Source organism: Lactuca serriola, chromosome 4 (genome assembly GCF_051521515.1).
Source record: "Lactuca serriola cultivar US96UC23 chromosome 4, Lser_US96UC23_V15, whole genome shotgun sequence".
NCBI classification, from domain to species: Eukaryota; Viridiplantae; Streptophyta; class Magnoliopsida; order Asterales; family Asteraceae; genus Lactuca; species Lactuca serriola.
In genome coordinates, this window is record NC_136411.1 from 39,843,700 (window position 1) to 39,867,365 (window position 23,666).

A 23,666-nucleotide genomic window follows, 5' to 3' on the forward strand; every position below is an offset into this window, starting at 1 on the left:
GAACTGACGAAGTTTCGCTTGAAGGAGTGACTTCTTTTGCAGGAACTCCTTTTTCTTCAGGAACGTCTTTTGTACCACTAGTACTTGGCACGTCGAAGCTATCAGGCTTGTTCAAAGGCTCTGGCACATATCTGCCTTTGGTTTTCCATGAAGTCCTTTCAGACAGACCTACTGTTTCGTCAGCATTGTCGATGGGAGCTGACCAGAAGAACTCGTCGCAGCCATCAGCATTGTCTTCGTTTACAATGGCTGTGAGTTCAGCAGTCTGATGATCGGTTACGCTTGTGACCTTATACACCTGATTTGGAGTTGTCCTTACTTTTTGATATACTACTGCCTTTTCTGCAAGGATCTGGGTCTTTTGTTGGGACAAACGGGCAAACTCCACTGAATTTTCTGAAATGAGATTCTTGTGCTTTTCGGTTTCGCTCTTGACAAATTCTGAACAATCAACTGTGTCCTCTACAGAAATTTCACTCATATTGTCATCCTCATTAAGCTCAGATGCATTTTCAACATCAATTTTATTTTCTGAGCTCAAGTTGGCATTCAATGAGTCAAATTTTTGTATGGTTTCGGTCCTCAGTTTCAGTTTATCATTTTCATCCAAAAGGTTTTTCAGCATGTCCTTATGGTCCTTGGACTTTATGAAAGATTCGATTTTGTCTAGACCATACATATACGTCGGATTAACATCCTCAAACGAAACAACACTTTCACAGTTATATGCTTCAGCGTTAATTTCATCCTCCTTAAACTCAAGGAAAGGCAAAATCATGCGATGAATTTTCTGCCCTATTTCACAGTCCAAATGAAGCTGAGTGATATTAGTATAAAGACGCTTAGCAATTAAACAAAAGACATTTCTCTGTTTTAAAAGTTTTAAATTGTCTCTTTGCAAATAAATGTTTTCATCCTTGGTTTTGATTAACTCCGACTCCTTCAGTTCGATCCACATCCTCCGTTCCTCACTTTTTGAAGACACCCTGCTTATTTGGTCAGTTAGGTTAGAATTAGTAACACGTGTTTGAGTTAAACTGCTGTCTAGATGAGAGATTCTTGAATTAACATTTTTTAATTCTTTTTCATATGAACTTTGTGGGACTTTGAATGCAATAAAAACGAATTGTACCTTCTTGATTAATTCATCAAGTTCGTTGAACTGCACGCTGAGCGGTTTTGCTGTGAAGCATAAGTCCTCTCGCTCCTTTGTGTCTTCATTCCCACCATCTGTGTTGTATCCTCTCATCTGAGACACGTCTGACACCATCAAGCATTTTCCACCGCTACCCTCATCTTTCGCCACATAAGCCTTTCCATGAGAAGGCTTCCTTACTTCATCATCCTCAGAATCGGTTGACCAAACCTCCACGCCACCGAACTCATCATTCGCTACCGAACCCTGGACAATTAAAGCATTCATAGAAGGGTTAGCAGTAGATTTCTTTCTCTTGATCTCTTCCAGCTTTTTCAACAACACTGCTTCATCATCTTTCTCCTCATCCTTTTCTGCCATTTTCTTAAGAACACAATCTTTGGCATAGTGGTTCTTTCCTCCACAATAATAGCAGCTCACTCCCGAATCTCCTTCAGCTTTCGGTTCCTTCTTTGGTTCTTCTGCCTTCGGTTCTTCCCTGACCTTTTCAGAACTATAGCTTCCCTGCCAATTTCGGTTCTTATTGGTGGGGAACTTTTTCTTGATGAACCTTTTTAGGTTTGAGACCATCATTGCATAGTCTTCAGAGGTAAGGTCATAATCCTCTAGGTTGAGGTCTTCATCTTCCATCACAGCTTTGCTTTTGGACAGAAGGGCCAATGAACCCAAGCTTGAAACCACATTTTTCTCTTGTAACACGATCTTTTCTTGAGATTTCAAAATCCCTACTAGTTTCGCCAAAGAGTAAGATTTGAATTGCTCATGCGCTTTAACTATGGATACAACCGCTCTCCACTCAGATCTGAGACCGTTTAAAAATGTAACCTTTTGTTCAATCAACTTCCTTTCAATATCATGTTTAATCATCTTACTGAGAAGATGATTGAAGCGATCGACGTCTGAGTCACAGTTTCTTCAGGACTCTGCTTGAATTCACCAAATTCGGAGAACAACAAGGTTTGAATGGAATGCTCTAGATCTTCGTCCGTAGAATATAACTCTCGCAACCTATCCCATATTTCTTTGGCAGTGCTACATGAACTCACTAGCCTGAAAGTGTCAGATTGAAGAGCGAATCTGATTAGTCTCAATGCTTTAATATTGCACTGAAATTTATCTTTTTCGTCTTGAGCAATATCTTTAACGTCTTTCAAAAGATCATTATACTCCTTCTGAGTTTTAATAATTCTTGAAGTTGCTGAATGAGCAAATGGTCCGGATACGATTGCTTCCCAGATGAGATATCCATTGTCCTCAGATCCGATGACATAATCTTCAAAGTGATGTGCCCAGACCTCGTAATCTTGGGTGTAAAGGATGGGAATCTTTGTCGTTGATCCAATGCTGTTTGAGATGTTGATGGGATTGGATTGTGATTCGTCCATGCTTGATCGAATAACCTGTTTAAAAGATCAGACTCGTAATATATTAAATTAGGGCAACACAAATAAATGTTGAGTTACGTCAATTATGGGATGACGGCTCAATAAATATCAGTAAATGCGGAATAACCCTAATCGCAACCTTTTTCACAGAAAAGAAGTGTATGAATTACACAGCCTCCTGCTCTGATACCAATTGATAAGTTATTAAATAAACTTGAAGATCGATTAGATCTTTGTAACAGGTATTATGATAAACACAAAACAGTAAATGAGACAAGTATGGATCAAAATATGTCGAATGATTAATTCAAACAATCCTCAGCAGAGCTCGACTAAGAACTTCCGCTGTAGAGGATTTAGGGTTACAAGAACGATAATAAACTCTTTGAATAATTCTCTGATCTATCAATACTTTCGTTTCTATCAGTCGTTTTTCTAAGATGCATGCAAGCACCTGTATTTATAATAAACCCTATCAAGCTCATGGTTGGACAGGCCCAAACCGGAGTTACAAAACTGGACTAACTAGCGAGCCCAATCGACGCAATACATAACAAAACACGACCCAACATAGGGTTAAAAGTCCCAAAGGTGGAGACTTTATAAGTGTAATGTAGTACTCCATGGACCTAGATTTGTCCCATTTCAGTGATATTTGTGTTATAGATCCATAAAAATTTCATCTTGGTCATTATTATGAGGTCATGCTTGAGTTATGAGCTTTCTAGAGTTGGGAAATGGAATGTTATGGGTGTTAGTGACTTGTCCAGCAATGCAAAGGCTTAAAGTCACCAACTTTATGGACTAAGAGACTTAGAAATGGTCAGATCTAGAAGTTGGACGTGAGTCTTAACTGTTTATGACCTCAAGAGCTTAGAGTCTGAAACTAGGAGTTACGCAGGGCGTAATCCCAGTACGCGCGGTGTAAGGGGTCGCGCACCCCGTTTCTGTGAGGACGCTGAGTACGCCCAGAGTACATGTTTGGTACGCGCAGCATAACCCGGAGACTTGACTTTTGTTGACTTTTATGGTTTGGTCAACTTTAGGGTCTTTGAGCCATGAGAGGGGTAAAATGGTCTTTTACCCTTCTAAGAGTACTAAGAGAGGGAATAGACTAGCCTTAAGAGAAGTATTGATTTAGAGTGTTTATTTCATATGATTAAGCGGAGGCTAGTCCAGATTTTATAAAGTTCGAAATTACCGAGTTACCCGAGGTGAGTCTTCTCAATATACTTTACCTAGAGTGGTAATTAAAGTTATGTGACAGAGTATTTCTATGTGATTTATGCTATCCTCCTTTCTCCGGCCTCTCCAAATCGATCGAGGAGCCTTCACTTTTCCCTCTCTTTCGCTCGTCTGCTTGCTTGCAGGCGTTCTTCCGACCAAACGTCAATTGTGGATAGTAATAGAGAGTTCTGGAAGGAAGGACGGAAGATATTTCAAAGAGGCCAAAATATAAGTATTGACACAAAATGACCCAAATATAGTGAGGGACCATTTCTGCCAAAAAAATGTCCACTTCACTATTCCTAAGGATGATTTCCATAATAATAACTAGATAAGAACCCCCGCGAATTCGACATTAATGACAAAGAAAACCGATAGAAGACATTATGTTAAACGTTTGTCATGGAAGTAGGATGCTATAATTGGTTGACTATGAAAGTATGATCCTTAAAAAATGTAGTAAAGTAGAAACAAACTGAGATATATTCTCTTTTTAAAACACATATGTTGAGTACAAAATTACTTTAACCAAATTTAGTCAAAGGTAGCACCAGTCCAGTCCAACTGCTTCCTCTCAAATAAGCTCTTATTGTAAGAATTTACAAATAGAAAAATTATAAATGGGTTTCAAATACCTATTATTTTCTAGGACCGACCAAAATGCCCTTTGCTAAAAATAATACATAATGATAACAAAGTTTTGATTAAATTGTATATAGTTAACCTCTCCCACAAGATCATCTTCAGAACCAACATCCTTGTCCTTTATTTTGATCACAAGTTCAGGCACTTCACCACAAACAGGAATTTTTTTTTTTAAAAAGTATGATTAAATCTATAACCAAGAAAAGAGTCGATTAAGAGCTGAAAATAGTAAAAAAAAAAATAAGGATTACTGAGATTAAAGAAGTGGCCGGATCAATCTGGGAGAGGCTCCACCTTTCAAAACCTTCATAACTCTACCTACATCATCAGAAAAAAAAATAAGGTTACATTAGTTCGATAAAAAAAACATTTGATTTAATAAATGACACTTAAATTATAAATATGTTACTTTTTTTCTTTGAAAGGGTTCTGAAAGAATTCACAAAAATCATCTAAAAGAATACATATCTTCATAGTTTGACCTTGTACTTTAAGGACCTTTGATGGCTCGTCAACATCAGTAATTGGTGGTGAACTAAAGCAAATTACCCGTTCAGACTGGCTATGAATTGCAGCAGCTCTGCTTCGTCGACTTGATTGAGAACGAACTGTTTCACCTTCAGTCCTACATTCTTCTTCTTGATTTCCTTGTTAAAAATCAAGAAATGACAAATTAAAATAACATGAATTTTGTGTCCATAGTGTTCCAGTTTTACTTCCTAAATGAACCCTAACAATTAAAAACACCTAATAACTGAATCTAACAATAAAATTTAACCTCTATATCTTATAAGTGGTGATATGAAAGGTTAAAGGATGTATTATAGAACTCAATAAGCTTAGTTGAAAGTTCATCAAACAATTTAATTTGACTCTTTATCTTTTCTAAAGTTTGAATAATCTTCTTCTTGGGGGATAGTAGATATGTAGCAGCATAGGTACACAACGACAACATACTCCAAGAAAGGCAAAAAAAAAAAACCGAAAAGCAATTAAAAAACTTGATCCTTTCCCCCCACTAACTGTTTGCAAGATGTACCTTTTGGATTTTGTTGTCGACTAACACTCTTTTTTTAGTGTGTAGATCAATACACATAGATCTGTTTGAACATAAGGTTGCATTCATCTCAGTCCAGCTGCAACTTTTTCACTTCTAATACACAGATAATGAGCCTTATATGTCTCCCTTATTTCCCTGAATACCAGATTCTCCGTCTAAAAAAAATATCAAAAAAGTTATTGATATATAAGACATAGAGGAAATCAACATGCCTATTTTTTTTTATTAATTTTTGTCAGGTAATATCAGAAGATCTCACCTGGGCATATTTCTGTAAATGATTTTGTAGAGCAATGAGAAGAATCTAGGATTCAATAAAAATCAATATTGCTCGTTGAACTAAAAGATGATCGTCTCTTCCCCGGATTTGTAGTCGTCAAAGGTGAATTACCAAACGTCGGCCGTCCCACCATGGAAGACGACGATGAGAAGCCATGAAATCTCGGCAGTTGAAGATGAAGACCAGCCTCCATTGCAGCATGTTTCTTGGTAGAGTCATCTACGTATAACAGATCATCAATCCTCGCCATTAAATTAAAAGCTAAAATTTCAATCACCCGTGAATAACTTTCCACAACCTCTTGCCCTACATCCTGCAAATCAAAAAAACTGGAACCCTAATTATAACCCTATTTATCTAGATTAAGCAAAAAAAGTGAAAGAAATTACCTTGTTGGAATGAATCTTATGCGATTGTTTCTAAATCAAACTAAGGATACTTCAAGGAAATAGTATTTAAAAAATTCCTAAATTCTTGATAGGCATTATTAGTCCTAAAATCGTATGATGTCGTGACCACGTCGTGACACTTGACTTTACAGAAATTTTGTAATTTGTTTAGAACTACAACTCGTGCCATTGTCTAACATAAAAAATGAGCAGCATACATGTATTATTATAAAATTTAAATCTGAAAAAGAATAAGTCATCATCAAAGGAGTAACTCCAAATAAAGCATTTCTTGACACTTATTTAGAAAATATCAAATGAAATGGCCTAAAGGGCAAAAATGTCATTTTACTTTTGCCACATAAATGGATGTACTATATTTGGGTGGTTTGACATGTCATAACAGATTCAAGTGGCTATTTTCGTAGAAGCTTCAATGATCCAACCTGGGTACAACCAATTGATTCTATTTGTGAGGTAAATAGATACCGATAAGAATAAAAATCTAAGTTTGCTGGTGGTTTCTTGCGATTGGTTTTTTGAAAAAAAAAATAAAAAATAAAAGTCACAGTAAAAGCAGAAATAATAATAAAAATAAAAAAAGTTTTTGTGGATAAAAAAACAACCTCCTTTAAAAATTTGTATAAAAATTTGAAGGCAAGTAGCTTGTAAAAAACAGTAGCAATTAAAATTAAACAAAGATCTAATATCAAAAATACAACCATGGGAGTAAACAAACACAAAAGTAAAATGATATAGTTTGTCTTTTTCATGTATTCTTCAATATCCTACTCTCATGTACAACAAATTAAAATACCACGTTATAGAGATTATGTATTTCTATTTGTAATCCTTGTATTACATATTCTAATTTTAAGTCTCATACGCAACAAATTAGAGACCCCTGCAACAACAATTGATTTTTTTTACCAAGCTATAATTGTTAAAGATTAACTTTGATTGTTGTTAAATGCATCTAACAGTTGACAAATTTTTTTGTCACAAGCCTGGAATTAAATAAGTAACAAATAGTAGAACACATTCAAATATAATAATTTATCTTTTATACAGAAATATGTAAATTCCATCATGATGCAAAAAAGTATTAAATGTATAATCACAAAACATCTCACAGTCTTTGATATTAAATGTAGGTTACGTATTTTGACCATGCAAGATTAGTAAAGGTTGATAGAAAAAGGTGCAAACTGAGTACCTCCTTTTATATAAATGAAGTTATTAATGATCTTGTGTAATATTCATCTGTTCCTTGAAGATCTTTCTCTGACTGCAAAGCAAATTCAACCAAACAACAACAAAAATAAATAAAGTTACATTTCCCTTTTGTAAAAGCAAGACAAAGCCCAAATTTTAGATTATGAAGAAGGTTGATAAAGTAAATCAAGAAAAATTTAATCTTACAATTACAGTGACAACTAAGAACACAAAAGACTAAATATTGTCATACTGCGCATAGAATTTGTTCGCACATCTGTTATTCTAGCACAAAAGAGATCCAAATGATTCAATCTGGTCTAACCTGCATCCATCCAACAAATAACACTTGCTATTACACTTTACAAATAATTTACCATTTTTCCAATTATAGGGCGATAAAAGTTTTTTTTCTTGTAAGAGTTGAAATCCAGCATCTGTGATGTGGCGAACATCTATGTTAAGTGATCTATTATGAAAGATTTATCAACCCTGCAACAACTTTTATAAACGATGAATTAATTCCTTAGAATCAAATTATGAAATTTATATTTCTTAATTTTAGTTAAAGCGATGTTAGAAAAATGTGTAACCTAAAAGATGGGAAAGACCATTGCTTCCAACTTCTGTATCAGACAGCTCCAAACATTTCAAACGATGAAGGCCTGTTATTTTTTACAAACATATGTATCAGCATCTTTATACAAAAAATATATGCATCAATCAAAAATAAATAAATAAATAATTGATAGAAAGTTTTTTTTTTTTTGCCATATTAGCTTTCCACTAAGTTTATTATCAAAAACATATCTTCATATGTCTTCTACAATACAAAAGCTTCTTTTTAACAATGATCTAATTTGTTGTTTTTGAAGTACACGGCATATTTCTGAAAAAATAACTTCTTTTTTATGTATAAAAGCTTGTAAAATTTTCACGTATGTAATTAATCAAGCTGAAGTATCATTGAGGCATTTCATCGAGCATGTAAAGTGCAATTGGGTTTTCTACTAAACTCATAAGTATATGATGATAATAGTATTCCATATTGCAAACCATATCTTAGTATAGACAGATTCCAAGTGTAGACAAACTAACAAAATACCAAAATCAGCTAATGATCATTAACTTTTTACTTTGTAAATATTCCCAACTCTTTGTCAAACTTCCAAATGAAAGAACCTGCTCTGTATTTAAGCAAAACAATATCTCTTCACTTTAATCTTCTCCCTATATAAAGAAAAGAGTAAATTACGCGAATGGTCCCTGTGGTTTAGTGTAAATTACACGCTTGGTCCCTAACTTATTTTTCTAACTCGGACTGTCCTCAACTTTTAATTATGTAACCCGCCTAGTCCCTATTCTCACATTCCGTCAATTGTTTCCGTTAGACACCCCACGTGCCTTGCACGTTGGGGGTATAAAAGTCTTTTCACATATCCAATGTTATAGCGCCAAGAAAAAAAAGGACGTATCGTTGATCAACGTGATCGGACACAAGCTTCACAGACAAAACCTTTGAAAACCCTTTGAAAACCCTTGATCGAAAGAACCCTACATTTGAAAACGACGATGGCGCCTTGGAGGATACGTGCTACCATGGACGAGATTGACGTTGCTCGTAGATATGGTAAGTGTTTACTCCCTCAATCAGTTAGTAACTTAAAAAGAAAAATGTGACTAACCAATCTTTCCGTGAATATACAGCCGGACATCCGACGATATTCTCTGTCCGATTACACCATGGTGAACAGTTTACAAAGTTCCCTGGAAGAAAGTACATCAAAGGCAAGCAAAATTATGTTGATTTACTAGACATTGACACCTTTTCCATTCACGACATTGACGAGATTATGGAGGAACTTGGGCATATTGATTCAGACGAAACACTACTCTATTATCATTTCCTGAGACCATTTGGCGATTTGGATTTTGGGTTATTTGCTTTGGGTTCAGATCAGGATGTTCATCATCTGGGTACGTATGTTGCTAACCATAAGCTAATAGATGTATATATTGAGCATGGGAAAACAAATTTACATACTTATTCTATGTCCCCCAACCCTAGTAAGGTTAAAATTGTTGAAATTAAAGAGCCACCAGCTTGCTCCAAACAGTTGTTTTTGGAGTGGAATGACTCTCCAATTGAGCATGAGAGTGTTCCAGACCTAACAGAAGTTGAGAATGATAGTCATTTGGACAAAGAACCATCTTTGGTCGACCATATTGAATTTGAAATGAATGTAGAGAATGAGGATGATTATGATGGTAGTGGACACAACAATGGCAGTGGAAATGATGAGTTTGATGATGATAGTGAGAGTGAAGATAGTGATTTTTTTTATTGATGAGGACAATCTCATACATGATGTTGATGTGGATATGAAAGATTTCCATATGAACATTGACAAGGATGTAGAATGGGTTGGAGGTTCTTCTGAAAGTAATGTACCTGAAGATACACAACAAGGTGACTTAGAAGTGATCAACACAGAGGTTTTGTTGTCTGGGTCTTCATCAGATGAGGCAAATGATGGTAAGCGAAGGAAAACTATTAGGGCCATACAGAGGGCTTATGAAAATGATGCAGCTTTGGTTAGTGAGCCCTTCTACATTTTTCAAACTTTCAGTTCATCTAAGGACTTTAAGACACAAGTGAAACTACATTCCATAAGGACAAGAAGGGAAATACAATTAGAGAAAAATGATAAGAATAGGGTTAGGTTTGTGTGTAAGGGCACTATACCAAATCTTGCTACTAATGAAGAAGAGAAATGCCCATGGGTTATATATTGTAGTAAGTGGAAGCGTGACATAGATTGGATGGTTAAGACATACATGAAGGAGCATCGATGTCTACAAACAAGGAAAGTCAAAGCATGTGACTATAAGTTCCTTTCAGAGCATATAGTACAAGTTATTGAGACAAACCCAAAGATTCCTATTAGGGCTTTACGAGAGCAACTCCAACGTGAGTACCAGATGGACATTTCGCATATGAAAACTTTTAGGGCAAAGCAGCAAGCTTTAAAGCATGTTCAAGGAGATTATGCCAGCCAATACAGGTTGTTAAGGGACTATGTTTTAGAGGTACAAGCACGTAACCCAGATACTACGGTTAAAATTGATGTTGAAAGTGAAGCGAATCCAACTGTTGAGACAAGAACATTCAGGCGTATCTATGTTTGCATTGGAGCTTTGAAGCGAGGTTTTGCAGCGGGAAGAAGGGACTTTCTTGGACTTGATGGAGCCTTCGTGAAAGGTCCATATCCAGGCCAAGTTTTGTTTGTTGTGGTAAGATCTTCTTATTTCTTCTTGTATTGTATGTTCTTTATTTTAAGTAGTGTTAACTGACCAATGTTTTCTGGTAATTTATGTTTCTTATCAAAGGCATTGGATGGTAATAATGGGATATATCCTTTAGCCTATGCTGTGGTTGAATCAGAAACATTGAATTCTTGGACTTGGTTTTTAAGTAATTTGGGTGATGACTTAGGTTTGGGAACAAATTCCAATTTCACGTTTATGAGTGACAGACAAAAGGTATTGGAACCTATCCAAACTAGGTTTTATAGTTTTATACTATTGATGCAGTTATACTAACATACAAACATGTTACTGTTGCTAGGGTTTGTTGCCTGCGATTGCAACACTATTTCCATGTGCAGAGCATCGCTATTGTCTTCGTCACATACACGACAACATGAAAAAGAACTGGAGGGGAAAGGTGTTCAAGGATCTTCTTTGGGAATGTGCCACGACCTCTAATGTACAACACTTTCATCAAGCAATGGAAAAACTAAAGAAGCTTAACAATGATGCTTATGAGTGGCTGAAACAAATACCTCCTCAAAGTTGGGCTCGCTCCCACTTTACTGGTATAATGACTTTCGATCTCTACTTAATAATTTTAAAAGAAGGTAAATTGAATACTGACATAGAAGTTGTTTATGTTCAGGGAGAGCACATTGTGATGCTCTAACTAATAACTTGTGTGAAGCATTCAACAGTAAGATAGAAGATGGTCGTGATGCACCAATTATTAACTGCATTGAGTTCATCAGAGAGTACATTATGAAGAAGATAGTCAAAGTTGACAAGGAAATTCAGAAAGTTGTAGGTCCTTTGACTCCTACAGCTACAACAATATTGGATAAGATAAAGAGTAAGGCAGAACAGTATGTTGCAACATTTTGTGGTGCTGGAAAATATCAAGTTGCTGGACCATGGCAAGATCAGTGTATTGTGGATGTAGGTCAACAAAGTTGCACGTGCAAAAGGTGGGAATTAACAGGAATTCCGTGCAAACATGGTGTGGCTGCTATTTGGGACATGGGGAGGAATGACAAAGATGTGGGAATCCCAGAATCATTTGTGCATCCATGTTACTGGTTATCAACCTGGAAAGAGATGTATTCTTTTAAGGTTAGTCCAATCAATGGAAGGTCCATGTGGGAGAAGTCAGCTATACCAACAACTCTGTTGCCTCCAAAACATCGTGTTCCCATAGGAAGACCAAAGAAGAAGAGAACAATATCAATTGTGGAAAAGGAGGACTTTGTTAGAGGAAACACAGCATCGAGGGCCCATAGATCAGTAACATGTACGACGTGTAACAATGTTGGTCACAATGCAAGAACCTGCAAAGGGCAAAGACCAATTTTTGGTGGGGGTGGTGGACAATCACAAGTCAAAGGAAAAGGGAAAGGGAAGGCAACCACTTGATGGTTTGTAATAGGGCTAGTCTTTTGTTACTTTAAATATGAATGGATTGTGTTATGTTACTGCTTGTAATAGGGCTAATATTTTGGTACATTATTTATGAATAGTTTGTAATAGGGGCAGTATTTTGATACTTGTTTTAGCCAATATGTTGGCACTTTTGGATGAACTAGTTTGTCACCCTCATTGCCCTGTAATAGTTTGGTACTAATTAATGGAATGTTTTCTTCTTATGATACACCATTGGGTAGATAATAATTTGGTTTATATTGATTTTTACATTTATATTTTCCATAATAGTTTGGTACTAAATTAGATTGTTATATTCTTCTTATGATGTCACCCTCATTGCCCTGTTATAGTTTGGTACTAATTAATGGTCAATATGCTGCTTATACATCACTTTAAAACATAATCAATACAACACTGCTACAACCATTACAGTACATTTGCATTACAATACATAGACAACCTAACCAATACATAAACACCATTTTCATTGATCTTAAAAATCTTAACCATCTGCATTACAATACATACACAACTTAACCATTACAGAAAAGGATACCTTCACATTCACTGCTACAACCTAACCATTACAGATAATGATACCATCACATACATTGCTACAACCTAACCATTACAGAAGACTTTACCATTACAATAACAACTCATCCCCACCTTACAACTTGTAAACAAGTATCACCAAGAACAATACCCAACTAATAAATAAACATATTTTCAAGAAAAGATTTTCATTTTTCAGCTTCTTGTTCAACCTCACAAGCCAGGAGATTGTCAATCTGTCACCATGATCCTTTTCATCATCATCTACCCAAGCAATAAATCCTTTACGTGGTTCCTGTCAATTTCAAAAGCCACGGTTACAATACCTATAATCGCATACAGTGATATCCCCATCTAGGGTTACGATTACAAAATTCTCAACTACAACATACCTTAATTGGACATGCGTAAAAGGGTCTTCCTGGATTATTGTTAGTAGTTGAAGTCCGAATTACAGCAGCACGCCCACAATCGCATTGAACCATCCTTGATTTGAACATCCTTAGGTGTAACCGCTTCAAACGATGGAGGATTGAAAGAAACTCTAAATTAGGTTCGATCCTGATGAAAAATTAGTATTTGAAGATCGTTGGAAATGTGAAAAGACTTTTATACCCCCAACGTGCAAGGCACGTGGGGTGTCTAACGGAAACAACTGACGGAATGTGAGAATAGGGACTAGGCGGGTTACATAATTAAAAGTTGAGGACAGTCCGAGTTAGAAAAATAATTTAGGGACCAAGCGTGTAATTTAAACTAAACCACAGGGACCATTCGCGTAATTTACTCTAAAGAAAAAGGTCCAAGATAAATGTTAAGCAAAAATATCACCAGTAAAAATAAACTAAAAGTTGACATTTTTTTGTGATTGTCCCAGGTGAAGCTACTTACTTCCTTTCCGATGGGTGCAATGGATGACGGAGGTTCACTGGAACGTTATTTATACCTATTCAGATGACCAAGAAACAAATCATAGAAAGGTTAATCAAAATCTTAGATGATGAAGAAATAGGAACGCCTCAAGGTCCTTATGGCAGACAAACCAACAAACTCCTTCCATGCAGGAGTTACAATATTTGCATCAGTAGCCCTAAATAATCCAACAACAAAACCAGTTAGGCAAACCAAACCCAAATCAACAAAAAGCAACGAAAAGAACTTAACTAAGGTAAATATGAATATTGATTTTAACAATCGAACCCAAATAGAAATAAAATCAATTAATCCCAAAATTGAAATCAAGAGAACACAGTGGAAGAGGTAATTGATTATTTGATTAAGAGCAGGAGCGATGATCAAAGAGAAAAAACAGGGACTGGGAAAGAAAAAAGAGAACACATACCTTCCACAATCGGGATTTCAAATGAGCTGGACACTTGGATAATGTTGCTGAGCGAAGCCCAATAAAAAAGAACATAGAGCGAAGGTCAAGGAGAGGTTAGAGAGGGCGATGTCGGTAGAACTCCGACTGTACCGATTCCTCCTATAATCATCACTGTTGACGTGCGATTGAAGATGGAAGACACAAAGAAACGGGAAAACTTTGGTATTACAGACGGTGGGCGGTGGAGGGCGCATCCGTGTAGTACGACGCCGTCTAGGGCAGTGGACGGAACCATCCAGAAAGCAAGAGAAAGAAAGAGATATTGTTACAGAAGGAAGATGGAAGATGGTGGAGAAAATCGAGAAGCATTTGAGAGGGTGAGACAAACACAACGCAATAAAAGAAGGCAACCACTTTTGACATATATGTAAAGATGTGGACTAAATATGCCAAAATCACATGAAGTATACTGTAGCTAAGAACGAAGATTTTTAATATATAGTATAATAATAATAATAATAAAATCTTAAGAAAAAAAAACATTAATCGTAACATATCTTAATAACCGATTAACACCATTCCAATCTTCATAGCCAAGAGTGAGTGTATTGGCCAACATAGTGATAACACATGCTATATCTAATATCTAGTTTGGTATTGTTCACTAGAACGTGAGCCTTCCATTGATTTTACCTGATACTTGAATAATACTCTTTTTAACGAAAACTAATCAATATTAAACATAATGGGCAAAAGATACAATCATAAAATCACAGAAATCAAAGGTAATTGCACAGAATCTTGTATTTATGACTATTTTAAGAAATATCTACTGTAGAAGCATAGTCATAAATGCAGATGACTTTTCCAATATTAAAAGGATTGAATAGGGACAAATTCATACATGCAGATTGAAGTGGTTCTTATCTGTGTGCAATTTGAACATACTACGATTTATGCATGTATTGAATAATCAAACTCAAGATGTTGCGTTTTCTGTCCTTGAAGAGACTCGTGCTTGCAGAGGGTTTTTCATGACAATGGTGAACTCCACCTTCTCAGAGAGATCAACATGAGAACCATCAGGAGGAGTCCAATGGAAATACCAAATCAAATTGGCAACAAAATATTCCAAATGAAGCAGAGCCAAATCAGAGCCTGGACATATCCTTCTTCCTGCACCAAATGGCATCATCTTTATCCCTTTGCTTCCAGTTATATCGAAATCGCCATTGATGAACCTCTCTGGTTTGAACTCCATGGGATCATCCCAGACCGTTGGATCCAAACCCATCTCAGCCACCATGAAATTAATGGTGGCACCCTGTGGAATCGTAAACCCTTGCACCTCCATCTCCTTTGTGACCCTATGGGGCAACACGAAATGCCCTGGTGGGTGTCTCCTCAACGCTTCCAGAACCACCGCTTTCAGGTATGGCATCTTCTTTAAGTCCTCTTCGTTTATAACAGATTCTGGTTCTACCTCTGGTGGCGGCGGTGGAGGTGGTGGTCCGACGACTGAAATTATTTCATTATATAGCTTGCTCTGAATTTCAGGATGCTTCACGAGATTGGCCATGATCCATTGTAGAGCAGTGGAGGTGGTGTCTGTGCCGGCGTTAAGAAACTCGCCACACATACTCACCATCTCCTTCTGAGTCAGCTTTCCGCCATTTTCATTGTTGGCTTCTTCCTCTGGAAGCTGTATATTTACCAGTGTGTCGACATACGCCACAATTCGTTCGTCTCCAACTGATTGTGGTTCGGAATTAGCACTTTCGATTCGAGATTTGATATGTGGAATCAGCACTTGTTCTTGATCTTCGCGTATTTGCAAGAGCTGTTTCCATCTGTTTCTAAACAATATCTTCCCTAATCTTGGAAAAATACCCAGTACGTTAAAACGCCCAGAGCCGACTAACAACAGCAACCGGCGCTGTACGGTTGCGATTTCATTGATACGATGCTCGTCAAGTTTTTCTCCAAAGCACATAAGTACCAACAGACAGAACATGGCGTATGTAAAATGATCAATCACCTTGATTCCGGCAGCCTCCTTCTGCTCCCGGAGGCGACCAAGAAGTATCTGAAGGACCCACTTGCGAGCCCAGGAGTAGGACTTCACACGGGAGGGGTGTAGGACTTCGGAGGCAAGATTCCGACGGAGGACCCTCCAAGTAGGGCCGTAGGCGGCCGAGGAGATGTTACGTACGGCGAGTGTTCTAGGACGGTCGGAGAAGACGGCACCCTTCTGGATGAGGACTTGGTGCGCGAGGGAGTGGCTTCCGACGAAGATAGAAGGACGAGAACCGATGGAAAGAGTGATGAGTGGCCCATACTTGGACTTGAATTTTCTGAGAATGGGTTCTAATTCCGAGAGGGAATTGGTGAGCAGTATGAAGTTGGAGGAGATGAGCGAGGGCCCTGGTGGTAGTAGCTTCTTGCCGTCGGCGTCGCTCCGGCGGAAGAGAAGGGACCTGATAAGGGCGGCAACGCAGAGTGAAACGACGATGATGAACCACGTCTCCATGGTGGAAGAATGATCGTGAACGGTGGCAGGATGCGGGATATTTACGTCATATCATTAATTTTCGTCCAAGCAATGTGAAATGTCAGTCTCATCCGTTCCCTGATTATTGGGTATTGTTACTCGCAAGATTTACCAAATTAGCCATGGTTGTTAAAAAAGTAGCACATGCTTTCATTACAAAAATAACCAAAACACATCATCTACATAACGTTTATAGTGACAAATCATGCTATAACTTTCTTTATGGGATTCAAAAGGGGCATTTTTGAGACCTTTTTCAACCCAAACACAACAACTAGAGGGGCAATAGTGTTACACGTTGTGGGTTTGTGGGTTAGAAAGTGTGGCCATGACATGATTTGTATAATTAAATGTAATATTTTGTTTCGATAAGTTATTTTTATTTCGGGATTATGGACAATAAATAGATGAAGTAAAGACTTTGGGCTTTAAGGGAATAGGCTTTAGACCTTATTGGATGTTAATAATATTGATTATGCAATCATAGCCATTGGTTTGTGTTTTGGAGTCAAAGGATAAACGGAAAAAGTGATGTTTCAGACTACTTTCTTGGAATAAGGATTTTAGTTCGGTATGTGTTAAGTTAAAAGTAATTAGATAGGATTGTGGGGTTCTTCAATACATTTCCGTACATATAAAGAACGCCGAAAACGGAGTTGGAACGAAGAAGTTATGGTTGTTTGAAGTTAAGTTGGAGAGTTTGGTAGTACGTTGGGCGTACTACGCTGAAGAAGTCGTGTTTTTTAGGGTGTTTTGTTGGGTGTAACTTTAGGTACGTTGGGCAATACCTAACCTGTGTAAAAACCCTATTTCCATTGTTTTGAGCCCTATTTAAGGTCTCTAGCCCCTTGGGGGTCATTCCAATCATGAGCCTTCACCCTCTTGAGCCTCTAACTCGAACCCCTAGCCTCCTCTCACTTATTTTAAGCTTTGACATCATTTTTGAGCTTATTTCTCATTTAGAAGTTGGAATCTTGAAGAACAAGGTGGTGTCAAAGGGTATGGATGAAGGATTCAAGCATAGATCCAGCAAAATTACATCATTTGTATACCACTGTGAGTAAAAAGCTTCAAACTTGCTCATTAGTTTCATAGATCTTGTTAAGCTTTGTAATTGTCACCTTTTGGTCACTTTAGTTCATAAAGTTTAGATCTTGAAAGTTTGTGACCTTGTTATGGATAAAGTTGGAAACTTTATCCATCTAAACATCATATTGATTCAGATTTGAAGGTTAGAGACTTGAGCTTAATAGATTAAGTTGAGAAAGATACATTTTTGGTCCCTTTGAGACTTAAAGACTAGATCTTGGTTGTTTGGACCATCCTAATGGATAAAGTTGGAAACTTTATGCATTATGGAGCTATTAAGAACCATAAAAATGAGATCTTGGTCCTTATATCCCTTCCATTCAAGAGTTATGATGTCTTAATGGATTATTAAGTTAGGGTTTTATCTTTTGGGCATTGTCTAGCCATGACAAGTTATAAAGGTGGAAACATTAACACTTAGAATTATGTTATGGGTCTAGATCTGGGTTTAGACGAGAGGTTTCTAAGGAATAAGTTATTAATATGAGGTTTTGGATTCAAATGGAGTACGTTAGGAGTACCAATAGGTACGTTGCACGTACAGGGTTAGAGTTTTGTGGTTTTGGATGAGATGCGACTATGCCTAACTCAGTAACTGAGTACGGAGGGCGTACTCAACCAGCTTGACCTTCCCTTGACTTTTTGAATTGCTGACTTTGAATTTTGACCTGGGGTTTGACCAAGTTTAACTTAGGGGCATTTTGGGTATTTTAAGCAATAGTTTGAGACTAGATTATTGTTTGTTGTATAAGTGACCTGTAGAGTCAGCAGTTGGAGCTGTGATCTGTTCATCTATCTATTCAAACTGTGAGGTGAGTTTTCATCACTGTACTTGTGGGTCGAAGGCACCAATGTTAGCCCACTGGATTATGTATCCTGGTATATTGGATTGATGTTATGTTGGTTATATGATGGACTGGTAGATCTATAAAATTACATGTTTTTGTTGAGTATGTGTTAGATTGGTAGATATGTATGATTAACTATACTTGTTGATTATTGATTGTTATTGTATATGTCGACATATTATGGTTTGTTCTGTTGAGGCGGTCTTGCTTTATACTGAAGCCCAAGATACCCGGGGTGGTCCGAATAAGCCGAAGGCCTGAAAGGTAGTCGAGTCAGGCTAAAGGCCCGGAGAGCGGTCCAGATAGGCTGAAGACATGCGAGGCGGTCTAGTCAGGCTAAAGGCTCATATGCATGTTGTTATCTGTATGGGTTGTGTGCGGTACTTTAGGGGAACTCACTAAGCTTTGGCTTACAGTTATAGTTTTATGTTGCAGGTACTTCAGATGATTAGGGCAAGGCGAAGGCTTGATCGTACATATCCTTCAATTTTTATGTGATTTGATTTTGGGATACTCTCCTTTGTGATTTTTACATTTTGGAAAATATGTTTTGCAAACATTTAGGGTTTTTGGTTGGTTTAGAAAAATGAAACCTTTACCTTGATTTTTAGGATGTTACAAGTTGGTATCAGAGCCTTGGTTTGAGAGAATTGGAAGAGCACTCATGTGAATCCAAACTTAAACTAAGGATCTGTAAAAGTTTTCAAAATGGTTTTCAAAAAAATTGTTTTCAAAATTAACCAGAGAAGGATGAGATGTATACGATTAGTTGGAGCAGGAACGTATACCCCAAGATGCCCACACTATTATTTGTTATGATGTTTATGATATAGTTGCATGCTAGTCGTAGGCTAGGGATCTTCACGAATTGCATGATAGAATTGACTGACATATGATGCTTGAATGCCTAGGAGAACTTCTTGTATGTTAGATGAAATTGACATCATTATTGTAGTTGCTTAGTATGTGCATCATAGTTGTACATAACTAAGATTCTATAGCCTAAGAATGTTTGGTTTAACCTTATTTCCTTTTTCTTGTCTAGTTGTGAGCTTATGGTAGGATAAGTATTCGACTGTCTGGGGAATCAAACGTTATGTATGATTAGCATGCACGAGCGACTGTAAGGTTGGTGGAAGTTTCATGAGTGAGTGCAGTTTATAGAAGGTGCAATGTAAGGACTGACTAGCCACTCTTAAGAGAGTAGATACAGGATGTATGTGTACCCTTAATGCTTGGGCCTAGTGGTTCGGAATTTGCATGTTAGGATCTTTCTGATTTTATGGTGTCTTAGTGCCAGTCAGTTTCACTGCTCGAATCCTGATTGCTTTGTGATTTGTGGGACTCATATTGATGTGAGTTAGCTATTAAATGAATATTTTAAGTTACATGCTGAAAAGGTTAAATAATTTTAGAATGATTGATTCGGCCCTATTGCGCAACTCTCATTTGAGTCTAACCACTGTAAGTTCAGTCTTTTATTTGGAAGATTATTTAAGTTTTGTTGCATGTGATTGTATTCATGAAGTGGTTAACTGATAATAGAAGTTTTCAACAGTTGATGGCAGGGTGAGGTGGGGATCCTAAGAGAGCCTATGATGTGCTTTAGTGCAGTTTCTATGCTATTTAGCGGGTATTAGGAGTATTATTATGAGTATGTGACTTAGAAGACTCGGGATAATTTTTGAGGAAAGTATGGATAGGTGTGGAAGGTAATATTGGGCCCGTACTATTGGAAGCACATAATCCATACTAGAATCGAGGGAAGTCACAAGGATTGTAAGGAGTTGGTTGAGGGTTGATAGCATGGTTTGATACCATGATTCATGACAGTGTTTATGTATCTATCGACCTTTTTGTTATGGTTGTTCAGGAAGGAGATGAGTTTGGTAATTGTTGGGCTTTAGTGGCCATGTCATTTCGGGTTGAATGGTGCAGAGCTAGGTGAGTTAGTTGATTTTGAGGTCTTGAGGGCCTTGCTCAAGGTAGTGCTAGTCGAGGCGCGAAACTAAAGAATGAAGCAATTGTTATGATCAGATCGTCGATTGCATCCGGAGGCTAAGCGATTGGCAGATGGATTGGAATGTCCTATCTACGACAGAGGCTATTTTCTTCAAACCTTCCGTGTTCATATGAGAGAAAGAGCAGACACGTGATTTGTAGATTTAGGATGTAGACCCAACATAAGGCTATATGGTTGTAGCTTTCGGCAGCAGTATGATGGTGTGGGGAATTCACAAGAGGAACCTTGTGGTATGGTTGCTTTGAGATGAGATCCTAGGCCTGCTTTCTTGGGATATAGGTAGGTCAGGTGCTAGCTGATGGTTTCTGGCGATCATGGAAGTGAATACAAAGCGATAACTTTTATTGTCTCTAATGTATCCCGACTATGGGAATAATGCCTTTTGTATTTATGAATGATTCTCGCAATTTTCATGAGAGAACTTTGGTAGTCCATGTGTTTCTAGATAGGAAGTTGGTGTTTTACTAGTCCATTTGCATTGAATTCATAATGTTAGAGACAACCATGATTGGGGAGTTTCCGAGGTCTACATCTGAGATTCAGAATCTCTTGGAGTTTGCTTGGTACTTATCTAAAAGATCATCTTGTTTTGTGTTATATATCCTAAAGGTTTGGGATACTATGGATTTGGGTGAGCCAAATTGAGTTTTGGTTTGTTTGCAATGTTAATTGGTGGTGGTTCGAAACCTAATTGGGGGAGTACTGGATATTTTACTTTGAGGATCAGCTATGTGTTTGAGTTATGGTTGCAAAAGAATGGGTCATAGGGATTTGTGGTTCGGGTATGCAAAAATTTGGTTCTGGATTTGTTCAAGAAGGGAGTGTAGAGCAAGTTGCAATCAGATGTATGTGTTCAGGAATGAAAGATTCGTCTTCGCGGTAAGAAGTTGTTGGACAAGGAGATCGTTTAGCCATGGGTTCCTTTTAGGGAACGTCGAGGAATAGGTGAAGAGGCAGTTGGGTCTCTCAGGTTGAGTATCGATTGTTGAGGGATTTGTCAGCTTGTTGTATATATTGATATAGTCTAGGTTGGGTAGTTGTTGATAAGTCAATTAGTTTCATAGTTTGGTATGTTTAGTCCTTCATGGGCTTGTCCAATAATGTATTGGATCAATGGATTAGTGGTCAATGCATTCTCAATTTTTGGTCTTGTTGTTCATCATTAATAGCAGAGATTCTTCGAATGTTTCGAGCTATATCAGTTGGAGTTCAATGGATATGTAATCCTATCGTCAAAGTTTGTACATGATATATTTTGATTCCTGGGTATGGGTACCCTTAATGTTTGATTGTGGAGTTGTTCATAGCAGGCTAAAGTTTGGAAAATATCTTTGGTTATCGGAATTTCGGATGTTGGGGCAGCGTTGTTTAGTTTTTTAGGTTTGGATTTGGATCTGCACGGAATCAAGTTTTTACATGTCGTGCTGGTAGGGTTTGTATCTAGATTGACCCATATTTATGTTCGGTTAGCATCAAGAGGGATATTGATTAGGTTCCTGCAAGCTGGTAGATTGATGGTTGGGTATCTTTAGGCCCTTGTAGTGTTGGTTGTGAGTCTTCAGGCCATTGATGGGATGAAGGCAAGATCAACTTAGTACCGTGAACTTATCGTTTAGTGGGTAGTAGGTGTTGGATAAGGTGTCTAAGTCCGTAACTATATTTGGTGTCAAGTTGACCCGACCCGGCATGGTCCATTTGGGTTGCACTTCACCTAACAACTTGTATGGATATACTTTTGAGAATAAGATGTTTATGATATATTAATATATTATTAGTTATAATATGTTAATATAATATCATAATTATTTAATTAGAATTGATCAATAATTAATTTGGAATTAATTTAGTAATCAAAATGGAGCTAATTAAATATGGACTCTTGTTTATGTTGGGTTTTGAGCAATCTAACACTCCTAAGTGTACATGCAACCCTAAATACCTTGGATCTATGTTTTCTCTATTATACATGCAAATATCAACTTTCCAAGGTATTGTTCTATTCTAGCATACAAAACTTTGAATAACACAAGTTAGAATAACATACCTTTTGTTGGTGCTTGTCTTCATAAAGCTTGAGTGCCTAGTGCCCCAAGTGTGACACCTCAAATGGTTCACACAACACCATAAGCACTTGGAATAACTTAGAGAGAAATTAGAATACTTCAAGAATCGGCTTGCCTTCCATGCATATCTAGTGGCCGATTTCTCACATCAATAAGATGCTTATATAGTTGTTACAATTAGGGTAAACCCTAATTGTCATGGCTTTCCATTTCCTTGGATCCATGGGTTCAAATACACCAAGGAGCATCCAATGGGTTTGAGCCCAACTTGATAATCCATGGAACATTAGTCCACTATATAATTATGGATGATTTACACAATCAACCCATATATTTAATTAGTCTTCTTTTGATCACATAATTAATTCTAAATCAATTATTGATCAATACTAGTTAAATAATCTTATTAATATATTAGAACTTATAATATATTAATAAACCTTAAGTGTTATTTCTCTCATTTTAGTCTATCCAAGTGCATGATGCCATGCAACCCAAATAGACCATGCCGGGTCGGGTCAAGTCTTACCAATTATAGTTATGGACTTAGACATTAATCCAACAGTCTCCCACCTTGATAAGAATCTACACTAACTCTTGAATATTTGCTTTGTCAACTAATGGTTCTTGACAAGAGAATCTTATATGCCAAGAGGTCAGTGGGAGTCTTAAAGATCTTGAAAAGTTTCAAGAACTAATCAAGAATCAAACCTGTTGTTTATCACTAGCACACGACTTGAGGTTTATAGCCTATCGTGTTGACATATTCTTTTTTATGTGCCCATTCTAGTTAAAGTTGACTATGCATGTGTGTTTTATGAGTTCTTAGTTGTTTGCATAACTACTTGAAAGCAATGGTAGGCCCTTGTGCTGCCAGGTGGCAAGAAGTTAAGGTTGAGCAAGTTCAGTCCATATGAGCTTGGATTTGTCACTAGCCTTGTCTTGTGATTATAGTTATGAAAAATTCATATGGATAAGAACACATACACCATAAAATCTAAGTGTCATAAGGTTTCTCTCTGATTCATGAAAATGATGGTGAGGAAACACTTTCGCTAAATAGATTTAAGTAGATAGCAATTGTGATATTTGCATTGTCAAAGTCATTAGTGGAGCGTATGT

General features: G+C 37.2%; 4 protein-coding genes and 1 long non-coding RNA gene across 9 annotated transcripts; 2 read left to right on the forward strand and 3 right to left on the reverse strand.

Moving 5' to 3' along the window:
• Positions 1-811: 811 nt before the first annotated feature.
• On the reverse strand, positions 812-2,601 carry LOC145100070 (uncharacterized). The gene is made up of 2 exons (XM_079037480.1): positions 1,133-2,601; positions 812-986 (listed from the first exon to the last, which is right to left on the reverse strand). The coding sequence occupies exons 1-2, from the start codon at positions 2,021-2,023 to the stop codon at positions 969-971; spliced, it is 909 nt and encodes a 302-aa protein (XP_078893606.1). The 5' UTR covers positions 2,024-2,601; the 3' UTR covers positions 812-968.
• A 1,627-nt stretch (positions 2,602-4,228) lies between these two features.
• LOC145101365 (uncharacterized) lies at positions 4,229-6,343 on the reverse strand. Of its 5 annotated transcripts, XR_013705632.1 has the most exons (5): positions 6,143-6,341; positions 5,733-6,066; positions 5,453-5,628; positions 4,823-5,060; positions 4,229-4,731 (listed from the first exon to the last, which is right to left on the reverse strand). It is a non-coding gene; the product is annotated as an uncharacterized LOC145101365 (long non-coding RNA). The 5 variants fall into 5 exon arrangements; XR_013705631.1 differs by having other exon boundaries at positions 4,823-5,628; positions 5,733-6,082; positions 6,143-6,343; XR_013705633.1 differs by having other exon boundaries at positions 4,963-5,628; positions 6,143-6,342.
• Positions 6,344-9,739: 3,396 nt separating this feature from the next.
• LOC145098259 (uncharacterized) lies at positions 9,740-10,711 on the forward strand. Its single transcript, XM_079035909.1, has one exon. It carries the CDS (start codon positions 9,740-9,742, stop codon positions 10,709-10,711), a length of 972 nt encoding a protein of 323 aa, XP_078892035.1.
• Positions 10,712-11,431: 720 nt separating this feature from the next.
• LOC145098260 (uncharacterized) lies at positions 11,432-12,082 on the forward strand. Its single transcript, XM_079035910.1, has one exon. The coding sequence runs from the start codon at positions 11,432-11,434 to the stop codon at positions 12,080-12,082; it is 651 nt and encodes a 216-aa protein (XP_078892036.1).
• Positions 12,083-14,819: 2,737 nt separating this feature from the next.
• LOC145101366 (cytochrome P450 89A2-like) lies at positions 14,820-16,670 on the reverse strand. The gene has a single exon (XM_079038550.1). It carries the CDS (start codon positions 16,498-16,500, stop codon positions 14,950-14,952), a length of 1,551 nt encoding a protein of 516 aa, XP_078894676.1. The 5' UTR covers positions 16,501-16,670; the 3' UTR covers positions 14,820-14,949.
• Positions 16,671-23,666: the final 6,996 nt, after the last annotated feature.